This window comes from Belonocnema kinseyi, chromosome 5 (assembly GCF_010883055.1).
Source record: "Belonocnema kinseyi isolate 2016_QV_RU_SX_M_011 chromosome 5, B_treatae_v1, whole genome shotgun sequence".
NCBI classification, from domain to species: Eukaryota; Metazoa; Arthropoda; class Insecta; order Hymenoptera; family Cynipidae; genus Belonocnema; species Belonocnema kinseyi.
Genome location: NC_046661.1, coordinates 130,877,161 through 130,892,180, shown reverse-complemented (window position 1 = coordinate 130,892,180; position 15,020 = coordinate 130,877,161). Strand labels below are relative to the sequence as shown.

The window sequence follows — 15,020 nt, the reverse complement described above, 5'->3', positions numbered from 1 at the left end:
ATGTTTTTCATTGTGCAGAACTTTTCCCAGAATTAAAAAAAAATCTTTAAAATGTAAAAAAATTTCCTAAATCTTTCATATTTTTTAAAAATAGTTTGAAATATTTTAATCATTAATTTTTTTTAAATAAAAATGATTACAAATTTCCTTAAATCTTGCAGATTTTTAAAAATCTTTTGGATTGTTTTGAAATCTTTTTTATTATTTATTCTTTTAAAATAAATGTTGTAACATAAAAAATCATTAAACAAATTTTAAATTTGCAAAATTTTTCCTAGCATTAAAAAAATTCTGGACACTGAAAAAATGTTCAAGCTTGCAGATTTTTTTTATTAATCTTATGGAATGTTTACAATTTTTTAATGATTTATTCTCTTAAAATAAAGTTGGTAAAATAATAAATGCGTATACATTTTAAGACCCTTTTTAAAAAATATTTTAGGCTTTTTTTTATTTCACAGAATTTTTCCGAGAATTTAAAAAAAAAATCTGCAAAATTAAAAAAAAAATCTTCAAATCTTGCAGATTTTTGTTTTGAAATCTACTTACGTATTTATACACTTAAAATAAAGGTGCTGTAAAATAAAAACTCGTTAAAATTTTAGGATTTTTTTTAATTTTGCAGAATTTTTCCTAGATTTAATTTTTAAAATTCTTCAAAATTGAAAAAAAATCCTAAATATTTCATATTTTTTGAAAATTTTTCGAAATCTTTTTAATGATTCATTTTGTTAAAATAAATGTAAAATAAAAATGATTACATATTTCCTTAAATCTTGCAGGTTTTTTAAAAATCTTTTAAATTATTTATTCTTTCAAAATAAATGTTGTGACATAAAAAATCATTTAAAAAATTTTGATTTTGCAGAATTTTTCCTGGCATTTAATAAAACTTCTGCAAACTTGAAAAAAAAATGTTTTTCAAACTTGTAGATTTTTTTAAAAATTATGGAATATTTTTAATTTTTAAAAATGATTTATTCTCTTGAAATAAAGTTTCTAAAATAATAAATCCGTATACATTTTAAGACCTTTTTAAAAATATTTTTTTGGATTTTTTCCTAGAATTTTGGAAAAATTCTACAAAATTAAGAATACTTCTTTCAAATCTTGCAGATTTTTTTGTTTAATCTTTCTAAATGTTTTGAAATCTTTTTATCCATTTATTCTCTTAAAGTAGATGCTGTTAAAGAAAAAAAACATGACAATTTTTAGGAATTTAAAAAAAATGTTCAGAATTTAAGAAAAAAATCTGCAAAATTAAAAATAAAATCTTCAAATCTTAAAGATTTTATATTCTTAAAATAAAAAAAAAAAGAGTCCTGAAATTTTAACGATTTTTTATTTTACAGCATTTATTTTAAGAGAATGAATAGATGAGATTTCAAAACATTCCTAAAAATTTCAAAATAAAAATCTGCAAGATTTAAAGATTTTTTTTTAATTCCAGGAAAAATTCTACGAAATTAAAAAAAAATTCCTCAAATTTATATTGCTTTCTTATTTAACAGCATTTATTTTAAGAGAATAAATAGATACAAATACTTTAAAATTGAAAGATTATAAAAAAAAAAACTGCAAGATTTGAAGGAAATCTTTTTAATTTTGCAGAAATTTTTTTAAATTCTAGGAAAAATATTTTAAAAACGTCTTAAAATTTATACGGATTTATTATTTTACAAACTTTATTTTAAGAGAATAAATCATTTTAAAAAATTCATGATTTTTTATGTTACAACATTTATTTTAAAAGAATAAATAATTAAAATGATTTCAAAATATTCCGAAATATTTCAAAATAAAAATATGCAAGATTTGATTTTTAAATTTTGCAGCATTTTTTTTACATTCCGGGAAAAATTCTACAAAATTAAAAAAAAATGCCTAAAATTTATATTGTTTTTTTTATTTAACACCATTTATTTTAAAAGAATAAAAAGATTTCAAAACATTTTGAAAGATTAAAAAAAAACTGCAAGATTTGAAGGAAATCTTTTTAATTTTGCAGAATTTTTTTTTAAATTCTAGGAAAAATATTTAAAAAACGTCTTAAAATTTATACGGATTTATTATTTTACAAACTTTATTTTAAGAGAATAAATCATTTAAAAAAATTCATGATTTTTTATGTTACAACATTTATTTTAAAAGAATAAATAATTAAAATGATTTCAAAATTATTTTGGAAATTTTTTCAGAACTTCTAAATATCACAAATTTTATACAAAAAATTAGATTATTTTTCAGAATTGTGAAAGGCTTCAAAAAAATGAAAACATTTTTTTAAGATTCCTAGGAAAATTAAAAATAACTTTTAATTTTGATACATTCATTTAAGAGAATATTTTAAAAAATTTTCAAAGATTTAAACAACATTTTCAAAAAAGATTCTAAATGATTTTGAAAAAACTTTCTAAAATTTGAAAAAAATTTTTTTTTACACTCCTAAATATCTCTTAAAATGACTCGTTTTTTTCTACAAATTCAGTCAAAATTTCTTTACTTTTATATATTTGGTTTTAGTTTATGTGTCTTAAATAAAAATTCAAGTATTGTTAAATATTCAATAATATTTTTTTTAATTAAAAATTTCAAATTGAATGGGTTAAAAATTGAATATTTTAGACTGAAAAATTTTAAATTTAATAAAATGATTTAATTAATATATTATAGTCAAGTTATTTTTAAGTTTAAAATAGTTTATAAACTTTCAGTCACACCTTCACATTTGTTTAATAACTAATACTTTCAAATTAAAACCGTTTAAGTTTTAACGTTAAAATCTGAAAATTCTTAAATTTTTTAACAGGTTTAAAATCGTTTTTGTTAAATTATTATTACTTAAAGTACAGATAAATAAAAAAATTTGTTTATTTATTAAATAAAAATGTTTTTTATCCAACATTTTTAACATCAAAGGCTTTTATTTTTTCAAGTCTCTAAAAAAAACATTTAAAAAGTCTTTAAATTAAAAATGTAAGCTTAAAAATACAAATTTTCAATAGAAAATTTATAAAACAAAAAAAAAATTGAATTACGCGGTTTCAAAAAATTCCCGGTTTTCCCGGTCCAGCGGCTACCCTAAGAATGGTTCATTTTCCTGTTAAAAATCTAATTCTTAAAAAAAACGGATTTTCAACAAAATAGTTGAATTTTATACCAAATTGTTCATTTTTCAACAAAAAAAGATTAATGTTTATCAAAAAATGTTATAGCTGATATTTCCAATACGAAACTTTAATAAAAAAATTTTAAAAACAGTTAGATTTGACCAAACAGTTTATATTTTCAATATGACTAGATTTGGAAAAATGTTGATTTTCTATAAAAAAAGACGAATTTTCAACAAAAAAAAAAAACATAATTTTGTAACAAAATATTTCAATTTGTAGTTTTAAAAAACTTGTTTACAACCAACCGAATTTTAAATTTAATTTTTTAACCAAAAAAAAAAAAAACAAACGAAATTTCAAATAAAATTATGAATCTTCAAACGAAAAAAAACGAAATTTAAAAAAGTTCGTGCAACTTTCAACCAAGGAGTGGAATTTTTAATGAATAATTTTTTTGGTTAAAAATTCTACTTTTTGGTTACAAATGCTACTATTTAGTTAAAGATTTAACTATTTTATTGAAAATTAAAGTCTTTTATTAAAAAGTAATCGTTTGTAGATGAAACATTATATTGTTTGGCAGAAAATTCATTCTTTTAAATTGAAAATTCATATTTTTTGGTTGAAAATTCATCTTTTCTGATTCAAAAAAATAATTCTTTTGTTTGAAAAGTCTATTATTGTATTTTTGTATAATAAATAATCTCTTTTACTGAAAAAACATACTTTTTGAGAAAATTCATCGATATTTTTGAAAAAGTCATCATTTTTGGTCGCAAATTTATCTTTTGGTAGAAAAATCTTTTTTTTTAATTGTTGACAATTCACCTTTTATATTTAAAAGTTAATAATTTTTATTAAGAAGTCTACTATTATACCTCTTGTTTCAAAAAATCTATTTCGATTGAAAGTTCTTTTTATCAAAAAAAAGTATTATATTTCTTTTTCAGAATTAATTTGAACTGAATTATTTTCTTAAAACGTCATATTTTTTTGTTGAATATTGATACTACTATTTGGTTGAAAATTTAATTGTTTTATTTAAAATTCATCTTCTTTGGTTAAAAATCGATTGAAAACTAATTATTTTTAATTGAAAAAAATTATTTTATTTTACAATTAATCTAAATAAAATTTTTTTTCTAAAAAAGTAATCTTTTTTTATCAAAATTTCAACTAATTTATTGAACACTTGTATTTTTGGATAGAAAATCCATCATTGCGGAGTAAAAATCCTCATTTGTTAGAAAAGTCATATTTTTTAGTTGAAAATTCTTCTTCTTGCTTCAAAAATTAATCTGGCTTTTATAAAATATTCATCTTTTCAAATTAAAAATTTAAGATTATGTTTGATCATTTGGTTCAAGATTTGGAGAAAATAGTGAGAAATTCCTAAAAAAGGTGACAAAAAGTGAATAAAAAATCACTTACACTAAAAAAATCTGAAAGGGAAAATAAGAGAGATTTTTATAAACGTATTTTTTTTTACTTTGGTATAGAAAAGTAATTATTCCATAATTATTAATATTCCGCCGAGTCGTGAGAGAATGTCGCATTTTCAGTCTGATCAATTTATCAGAAAACACTAAATCAATAAAGACAATATATCTAATAAAAGAAACATTTTTTGTTCACTACTGTATTATAATTGAAGAAAACTTTCACCCATAAAGAAAAAGCAACACAAAAATAAAAATTATACATCTTCGGCCAATCAGAAACTCGGAATGAAGAGTGTGAGAAAATAAGAGCTGATCAGATTGATCCTATCCTAACGAAAAGTGACAATTTTATTCGTGAAGATGGTTATCCTCGTCCTCGTCCCGGTTGGGTGGTTCCACTTTGATTTTGTTGATTCAACCAGGGCGCAGATCCTGTGCCTCGACCTCTCTGGCTTTGACCTCGACCTCTTCCTCGGGCTGAAAAAAAATCGTTGATAAGAAACACAGAGTGTCCGTCTTAATCGACGAAATTAATTCCCGGTTCGTAAACATTTTTCCATATAAAGTAATAAAAAATAAAGAAGAAAAAGTATTTCAATTCCAAAATTTTCTATTCAAATGTTTAGAATTCAACTATTTAAATTAAGTTCAAAAATATAAATCTTCGTTAAGATTTTTAATGCAATAAATTAAAGAATCAATCAATAAACCTCAGAAAATTTCACAAATATATTTTTAGATTATTTTAGGTTAGAAAAATTTAAAAAAATTTTTAATTACATTGTTTAACTTCAGTTCTTAAAGTAGAAGTTAAATTATTTTCATTTTAAATAGTTTAAACATTCTTGAAAAAAAATTTCAAAATCTTGAGAAATCTAGAAGTTTAAAAAAAATGTCAAATTTAAAGGGACAACTGAAAAATCCCGAAAAATAACATTCCCGCCACATTTCCGAAAAATAAAAGGGACGATTGAAAAATCCCGAAAAATAAATTTCCCGAATAATCAAATTAGCGAATAATAAAATTGCCGAAAAATAAAAATACAGATTTGAAAAATTCCCAAATAATAAAATACACGAACAATAAAATTACTGAAAAATAAAAATACCGAATTGGAAAATTGCCGAAAAATAAAATTCGCCAATAATAAAATTGTCGAAAAATAAAAATACCAAATTGAAAAATTCCCGAATAATAAAATTCTCGAATAATAAAATTTCAGAATTATACAATTCCCGAATTGGAATATTACCGAATAATAAAATTTACGACAGTTTACAATATTACCGAATTGGAAAATTCCCGACAAAATAATAATAATAATAATAATAATAATAATAGATATATAAATTTAAAGTTCAATTTTTGCTAAAATTTTTTGTATTTTTTAGATTTGAAATTTGAAATTTTATTTTTTCGAACGCTTTTTGTATTTTTTCAAATACTGTAAACATTAAAAAAACATGCTTTACCTAGAAATATTTTATTAAAAATTATTGTTATTTTAAATTTAAGAAATAAGCTTCGAAATTTTAAATGTTAAAAATAATTTTTGAAACTAATGTTTTATTGTTGTATTTGAAATCAATAAAATATATTTATAAAAAAATGTAATTGTTAAAATTCGGGAATTCTCCAATTCGGATATTTTATAAATCGGCAATTTTCTGTCGCGGATTTTCCAATTCGGTAATATTAGAAACTGTCGAGAATTTTATTATTCGGGAATTTTGTAATTCGGGAATTTTATAATTCTGAAATTTTACTTTTCGAAAATTTGATTATTCGGGAATTTTCCAATTCGGTATTTTTATTTTTCGGTAATTTTATTATTCGTGTATTTTATTATTTGGGAATTTTCCATATCGGTATTTTTATTTTTCGGCAATTTTATTATTCGTGAATTTGATTAATCGAGAATTTTCTAATTCGGGAATTTTACAGTGTCGGGAATTTTATTTTTCGGGATTTTTCAGTTTTCCCAAATAAAAATACTGATTTGGAAAGTTCCCAAATAATAAAATTCACGAATAATAAAAATACCGAATTGGAAAATTGCCGAAAAATAAAATCCGACAATAATAAAATTGCCGAAAAATAAAAATACCGAATTGGAAAATTCCCGAATAATAAAATTCCAGAATTAAAAATAAAAATATCCGAATTGGAAAATTCCCGAATTTTAACAATTAGAATTTTTTATAAATATATTTTATTGATTAGAAAATACAACAATAAGATATTAGTTTCAAAAATTATTTTTAACATTTAAAATTTCGAAGCTTATTTTTTGAATTTAAAATAGCAATAATTTTAAATAAAATATTTCTGGGTAACGCATGTTTTTCAATGCTCACAAGTATTTGAATAAATACAAAAATCGTTCGCAAAAATCAAATTTAAAATGTATACATATATATATTTTTTTTAATTTAAAATTCAATTTTTGCTAACTCTTTTTGTATTTTTTTTTCAAATTCTATGCAAATTTTCAAAAAAAGCGTCAAAATGTGAGTCATTATTTTTTCTTTCAATGTAGAATTAAATTTTTGTATCGCCTTCCTTATTTTTGAAAACGTGCGCTTGGAACAAAATTCTCGTTAAATTTTCTACGTAACTTGTAACGTTTTTCAAACAGTATTGAAATATAAATTATTGCTATTTTAAATTCAAAAAATAAGCTTCGAAATTTTAAATGTTAAAAATATTTTTTGAAACTAATATCTTATTGTTGTATTTGTAATCAATAAAATATATTTATAAAAAATTCTAATTGTAAAAATTCAGGAATTTTCCAATTTGGATATTTTATAAAATCGGCAATATTCTGTCGGGAATTTTAATATTCGAGAATTTTCAATTTGGTAATATTATAAACTGTCGTGAATTTTATTATGGGACGACTGAAAAATCTAGAAAAATAAAATTCCCGACACAGTAAAATTCCCGAATTATCAAATTCGCGAATAATAAAATTAACGAAAAATAAAAATACCGATTTGGAAAATTCTCAAATAATAAAATTCTCAAATAATAAAATTTTAGAATTATAAAATTCCCGAATTGGAATACTCTCGAATAATGAAATTTACGACAGTTTATAATATTACCGAATTGAAAAATTCCCGAATAATAAAATTCCCGACAGAAAATTGCCGATTTATAAAATATCCGAATTGGAAAATTCCCGAATTTTAACAATTCATATTTTTATAAATATATTTTATTGATTACAAATACAACAATAAGATATTAGTTTCAAAAATTATTTTTAACATTTAAAATTTCGAAGCTATTTTTGATTCAAAAAATAGGCTTCGAAATTTTAAATGTTAAAAATGTTTTTTTAAACTAAAAATTAATTTTTTGTTTCAAACTTCAACTACTTGGTTGAAAACTGTTTTTTTTTTAATTTTATTTTTTAATTGAAAAATCACATTTACGGGTTTAAAAATGCAGTTGTTTTGTAGATAATGAATTTTTTTGGCTTAAATTTGAATAATTTTTCAGAAAATTCAACTGCTTTGTAGACATTTTTTTTTAAATTTATTTTAATTTATTTAATTTTATTGATAATTCGTCCTTTTTGACAGAAAACGTATCTTTTAGCTTATAAATTAAACTAATTGGTTAAAAACTAATTATTTGTTCAAAAATTCAATCGTTTGGTTAAAAATATAAGTAATTTTTTGAAAATTCAACATTTGATTATAAATTTATGTATTATTTTGAAAAATCGTCATTCTTCGTAGAAAATTTAACAATTGCGTTAAAAAGTCATACATCTTTGGCTTGAAAATCAAACTATTTTTTTTTTAAATTCATATTTTCTGCAGAAATTTTTAATTTTTTGGTTAAAAATGAAATGAAATAATTGATAATGAATAATTTTCTACCAAAAAATATGAATTTTCAAAATGGTTGCAATTTTAATTAAACAATATCAATTTTCAAGCAACAAAAAAAAACGAATTTTTAACAATTGTTAAAGTTCCAAGTATAGAAAGGAATTTTTCAGTAAAGAAAATTTATAACCAAAAATGGAGTGGTCGAATTTTGAGATAAAAAATTGAATTTTCAAACAAAAAGTTTAATTTTTAAGGTAAAAATGAAACATTTATAAACAAAAAATTAAATAGTTGAATTTGCAGATTAAAAATTGAAATTTCAACCAAATAATTCAATTTTCAACGAAAAAACTGATTTTATCAAAAATGTAACTTTTCAATTTCTAGTTTGAAAAATTAATTTTCAACTTCAAAAATCAAATTTCCAATCAAATATTTACATGTTCAAACAAAGAAATTAATTTACACACAAAAAGAATTTTTTTTCTAAAAACAAGATGAAATTTCATCCATATAGTTGAAATTTCAACGATAAAATATAAAATTTCAAGCAATGAAAAAACGAGTGTTTAAAAACTGAATTTTCAACTAAAAAAATACTTTTGACCAAAAATGTAACAGTTTTTAGTTTAAAAAAATATAATTATGAGCCGAAATAAGCAGCTTCCACAAAATTGTTGAATTTTACACAAAAAAATTAATTATCAACGAAAAAAAAATTTTTTAACTGAAAATTTGATTATATACTTGAGATTTCAGTTTAAAAAATTAATATTTAATCGAAAAAAAATTTTTCATCAAAATAGTTAATTTTGCAACCAAAGAAATTAAATTGTAACCAATATAAATGAATTTTCAAACAATAACTAGGGTTTTCTACAAAAAAATAAATAAATTTCCAACTACGTATTTAAATTTTCAATCGAAAATTGATGTATTTGATTAAAAATCCATGTCTTTGGTTAAAAATTAAAATACTTTGTTGAAATGGTGTTTTTTTTGGTTTCAAATTAATTATTTTTAATTAAAAAATTTGCTTAAATTTTATGCATTTTGTTGAAAATTTATCTCTCTTTTTTTTGAAAAATTAACCTTCTTGATTGAAAATTAAATTATTTTATTTTAAATTTATATATCTTGATGAAAATTCGTCCCTTTTTTGGTTTAAAATTAATTTATTTTGTAGATATTCATTTTTTTGGTTACATTTAAACAATTTGTTAGAAAATTTATGTAATTCTTTGAAACCCAGTCTTTTTTGGTAGAAAATTAATCTTCTTGATTTGGATTCAACTACTTTGTTATAAATTTGATTTTTTACTTATTTAAAAATTTATGACTACTTTATTATAAATCTATATATTTTGTTGAACATTAATCTTCCGGAATGAAAATTCAATTTTTTATTATAAATTTATGCATCTTGATTAAAATTCGTTCTTTTTGGTAGAAAATTTATCTCCTTGGTTAAATTTTGCTTCAATTTTAAACAATTTGATAGAAAATTCAACTGCTTTGTGTAATATTCTTTTTTTTATTGAAAATTAAATTGATTTAATTAAAATTTGAGTTCCATTTTTGGTTGAAAATTGATCTTTGTTTGGTTCCAAAAATTCAATCTCTTGGTTGAAAATTTATCTTTTAGGATCAAAAAGGATACCATGAAATAAAAAAATTACGCATAAATAAATATAATTTTACATTTTAATTTATAAGCGCGCGCATTTTTTTTTCTAGTATTTTATTTTCCGTATTTAATTTCACATAATTTTAATTTCCAATGCACACAATTTTTATAGTTTGTATTAAACATCATTCAAAATCTGACACGTTAGAAACGAGAGTAAACCAACTTTAGTGACGTTTTTAATCGTTCGATCAACTGCAGTCAATTTAACCTAAAAATAAACTTCAAAAGTCGTTTACGATCGCGCAGCCCCATCGAATAAAAATTGATAAAAACAACAAGAAAATAAAATAAATCGAACCTTGAGCTCTCAAAATCGCCGATTTTCCTCGCCCTGCCGTCCCGGATCCTTTACCGCCCGGTCTCTTGAACATCGGAGCATTCTTCAACATGTCAGGTAGTATCAAAAAACGAATTTTTGAGCCTCGAATGTAAACGTTTTCGAGTTGAGCCGTTCGTCCATCTCTGTAGGTTACTGTGATGTTTTGCATTTGGCAATTCATATTATCCTCAGCTTCTATTAATTTACCGCGATAAACTTCACCGGTGTTCGTTTCACAGGTTATGATGTGTCCTTCGGCTTCGTGAAGAACTTTTATCGGGACGCCGATCGACATTTTTGTGAGATTTTTTATTCAACAGGTAAAGGAATTCAAACCAGAGATAAAAACTCAAAAATTCCTTAGAGCTTTTTTCAATATTTTAGAAGAAAAAGTGAAAAAAGTATTTCACTTTCAGAACACGCTCAGACACGCTGCACAAATCACAAATGATGCGCCAGTGCTTGTAACGAGTGCCCGAACTCTTCTACCCATGCGTCGCGCTCAGTCTCTGATTCGTTGCTGTTCGCGCGCAATTTCAAAATGCTAAAAAAATTTTTATTGTTTACTATGAATAATGTCATTTCAACTTATAGAAATGTTTATTAGACTGATATTAATGAATCTGAATGAAAATAAAAATGTATGAAGTGCATACCGTGTAAATAAAACATATCCTTTGGTACTCACTTGTATTCTGCACAATATTTATACCATAACTGTAACAAAATGTTAACATTTCTCTACAATAAAATTAATTTTAATATTTTAATCAACTTTATATAACAAAATTTTCCAATAATGAAAAATATGCAAGACGAATACAAGTGAGTACCAAAGGATATGTTTTATTCACACAGTATGCACTTAAGAAATGTTTATTTTAATTCAGATTTATTTATATCGGTCTAATAAACATTTAAATAAGTTAAAATGACATTATTCATAATAAAAAATAAAAGTTTTTTAGCATTTTGAAATTACGCGCGAACAGCTACGAATCAGAGACCGAGCGCAACGCATGCGTAGAAGAGTTCAAGCATTTGTAACGCGCATCAGATGCGCATAAGCCGGCGCCATATTGAATTTTAGTTCGTGGCAGTGCCAGCACTAGTGCGCGGGGAAATTCAAATGATTTTTTACGAATTTTCAAACAAGTAGAATCATTTTTTACCGAAAAAGATAAATTTTCAAAAACATATGAAAAATGTCAATTAAAAAGGTAAAACTTCAAGTGACAAAAAAACAAATTTTTAACAATTGTTAAAGTTTCAACAATAGACATGAATTTTCAACTAAAAATAAATACATTTTTAACCACAAATGGAATAATTGAATTTTCATATAAAAAATTAAATTTTAGATCAAATAGTTCAATTTTCAAAGAAATAAATGAATGATCAACTGAAAAATATATTTTTTTGAGCAAAAATGAAACAGTTTTATTTTTAGATTAAAAATTAATTTTTACTTAAAAAATTAATAAGTAGCCGAAAAAAATTCAATTTTCAATTAAATAGTTAAATTTTCGAAAAAACAAATTAAATCGCAAACAAAAAGGACTTTCTAACTCAAAAAACTTATTAGCCATCAATGGAAAATTTGAATTTTTTGACAAAAAAAAATTCATTTACAACAAAATAGTTCAATTTTTAACAAAAGAAATTAATTTTCAAATTAACAAATACATTTTTAGCAACAAATGTAATAGTTAAAATTTTAAATAATAAATTGAATTTGCAACAAAATAGTTTATTTTTTAATGAAATAAATGGATTATCAAATAAAAAACTATCTATTTTTAAATAAAAATAAAACCGTCCAATTTTTGGTTAGAAAAATTAATTTTCAGCTGAAAAACAATATTAAACTTGAAATGATTTTAACTAATTTAAAACAAAATGTAGATTTCTAAAGATTTGAAAAAAATGTCTAAAGGTTTCAAATTTCAAGAATTGAACATTCTTAAGAATTTTGAAAGGTTTCAAGAAGGGTAAACAAATTTTCTTGAGATTTCAGGGAAAAATTTCAATGATTTTTTGTTTGATCAAACTTCTCTTAGAAGAATATTTGAAAATATTTGAAAAAATTCGAATACATTAATATTTTCAGTTGAACATTCATCACTTTTGTTGCTGCAAAATAATATTTTAACTTAAAATAATTATTTACTTGAATTTTTCATCATTTTAGTTGACAGTTTATCTCTTTGGTTGAAAATTTATAAATTTTCAATTTTTGGTTGAAAATTCAACTCTTTAGTAAAAAATTATTTGTCGTATTCTTTTAATTAAAAATTCAACTCTTGGGTTGAAAATTAATTTGTTTAACTGAAAAATTTAACTTTTCAATTTTCAGTTGAAAATTAAAATTTTAGTTAAAAATTCATCTTCTTTGGTAGAAAATTAATCTTTTTGGTTGCAAATTAAACTTTTCCAGTTGAATATTCATCATATTACTTTAAAATTGAATTACTTGGTTAAAAGTTAAATTCTTTGTTTAATAATTCCTTTTTTTGTTTTATAGATTCATTATTTTTATAAAAAAATTAGTCTCTTTAGTTAAAAATTGAACGACTTGATTAAAAATTAATTTTTTTAAATTAAAATTTAATTATTTAATTTTTGGTTGAAAATTTAGCTTTTTTAGTCAAAAATTCAATGACTTGGTTGAAAGTTAAAATTGAATTAATTTATTGAAAAATCATGTTTCAACTGTAAATGTAACTAATATAAATATATTCTTTGTGTATTTGCCTTAAAATTTCTAAATATAATCTTTTTAGGTTTCTCGAAAAAATTTTTAATTCCAATTACAATTTTAAAGATTTCAAAAAGAGAACAGTTCGCGAAAATACAAAACATTTTAAAGATTTTAAATGAGTTCACATTTTTTTTAGAAAATTTCAAAATTTTTCTCAAAGATTTTTAATATTCCAGTGATTTCGAATAAATACAGAAGATGTGGGAAAGATTTAACAAGTTTTTCAACGAATTTATAAGGACTTCCAAAGATTTCACAACTAAGATTTCAAGGATTTCAAAGATTGTACCAAAATTAAAAAAAAATCTCACAAATATTAAAAATATTTAAAGTAATTAACGATTGTTTAGAATATTTCGAAAGGTTTCACAAAGATTTCAAATATTCCAATGATTCCAAATAAATATAAAAGATATGTGAAAGGTTTTACAAGTAGTTAAAAAAATTAATAAAGATTTTAAAATATATGAAAAATTTAAATTTTTTGTTAAAGATTTTAACGATTTCAAAACGTTTCCTTTTTAAGCAATTTCAAAAGATTTCAATGATATCAAACGAACACAAAATATTTCACAAACAAAGATTAAAGAAAGATTTGAAATTTTTTAAGATTTCACAAGATTTCGTAAGGATTTTAAGGATTTCAGAGATTTTACAAAAAATTTTAAAGAGTGTAAAAAGGTTTAAAACATTTTAAGTAATTTAAACAATTTTAGAATATTTTGAAGGATTTCATAAAGGTTTTAAATATTTCAATGATTTCAAATGATTATAAAGGAGTCCAGAAATAGTTCAAGATTTTAAAAGATTAACATTTTTTTTTAATTTTAAAAGATTTAAAACATTTCAGAGCATTTCGTTTTAAACAATTTCAAATAAAATACATAAAATACAAAAAATACAACAAACATCACAAACAAAGATTAATGAAAGGTTTCGAAAATATTTGAGAGAATAATAATTAGGTTTTCAAATAATTTCAATAAATTCAAAAATTTCAAACATCACTTTATACTTCAAAATATTTATATTTTAATTAATATATATTTTGTATCATTATATTATTATATAATATTATTATTAATAATACATAAAAATACAAAACATTTTAAATATTTTAAAAGGTATTTACATTTTTGTTTAGAAAATTTCAAAATATTTCACAAATATTTTTAATATTCCAGTGATTTAAAATAAATACAAAAGATGTGCAAAATATTTCAAAAGTATTTAAAAGAATTTATAAAAATTTCAAGAATTAAAACTTTTTTAAAATTCCAAAACGTTTTTTTTCAAACAATTCCAAAAGATTTCAATAAATTTAAGAACATTTCGAAAGATTTCGTTGCCAATTAATTTCTTTAACTAAAAATTCAACCATATGATTGAAAAATTCTGAAAATAATAAAGATAATTTTTTAGTTAAAGATTCAACTTTTTAGGTAGAAATAAATGTTCTTGTTTGAAAATTCTTTTTTTTTTGGTCAAAAATTAAATTTTTTAAATTTAAATATTCATCATCTAAATTGGAAATTAATCTCTCTGAATTGAAATTTAACTATATTAGTCAATGATCTACAATTGTAGTTAAAATTTAATCACTTCGTTTGAAAATGTAACTATTACTTAAAGTTTGTTTTTTTTAATGGATTTTTTTTTAACAGAAAATTTAACATATTCCACTTGAATATTGAAAATGATCTTTTTCTCTGAAAGTTAATATTCGTGTCTAAAATTTATTCTTGTTTTTTTAAAACATCTAGCATTCTAGTTAAATAAATATCATTTTATTTGAAAAATCGAAAATTAAATTTTTCTAATCAACAAAATTCTAATCTACAAAATA

General features: G+C 21.4%; 1 protein-coding gene across 1 annotated transcript; it reads right to left on the bottom strand.

The window, feature by feature from the left end:
* Positions 1 to 4,583: 4,583 nt before the first annotated feature.
* Positions 4,584 to 10,868, bottom strand: LOC117173455 (small nuclear ribonucleoprotein Sm D3). Its single transcript, XM_033362038.1, has 2 exons — positions 10,393 to 10,868; positions 4,584 to 5,032 (listed from the first exon to the last, which is right to left on the bottom strand). Exons 1-2 carry the CDS (start codon positions 10,706 to 10,708, stop codon positions 4,920 to 4,922), a joined length of 429 nt encoding a protein of 142 aa, XP_033217929.1. The 5' UTR covers positions 10,709 to 10,868; the 3' UTR covers positions 4,584 to 4,919.
* Between the last annotated feature and the right edge of the window lie 4,152 nt (positions 10,869 to 15,020).

Coding starts and splice junctions, on each gene's coding strand:
- LOC117173455 (XM_033362038.1), bottom strand. CDS start 10,708: ATGTCGATCGGCGTCCCGATAAAAGTTCTTCACGAAGCCGAAGGACAC. Junction 5,033..10,392: donor GGCGATTTTGAGAGCTCAAG/GTTCGATTTATT, acceptor ATTTTTTTTCAG/CCCGAGGAAGAGGTCGAGGT.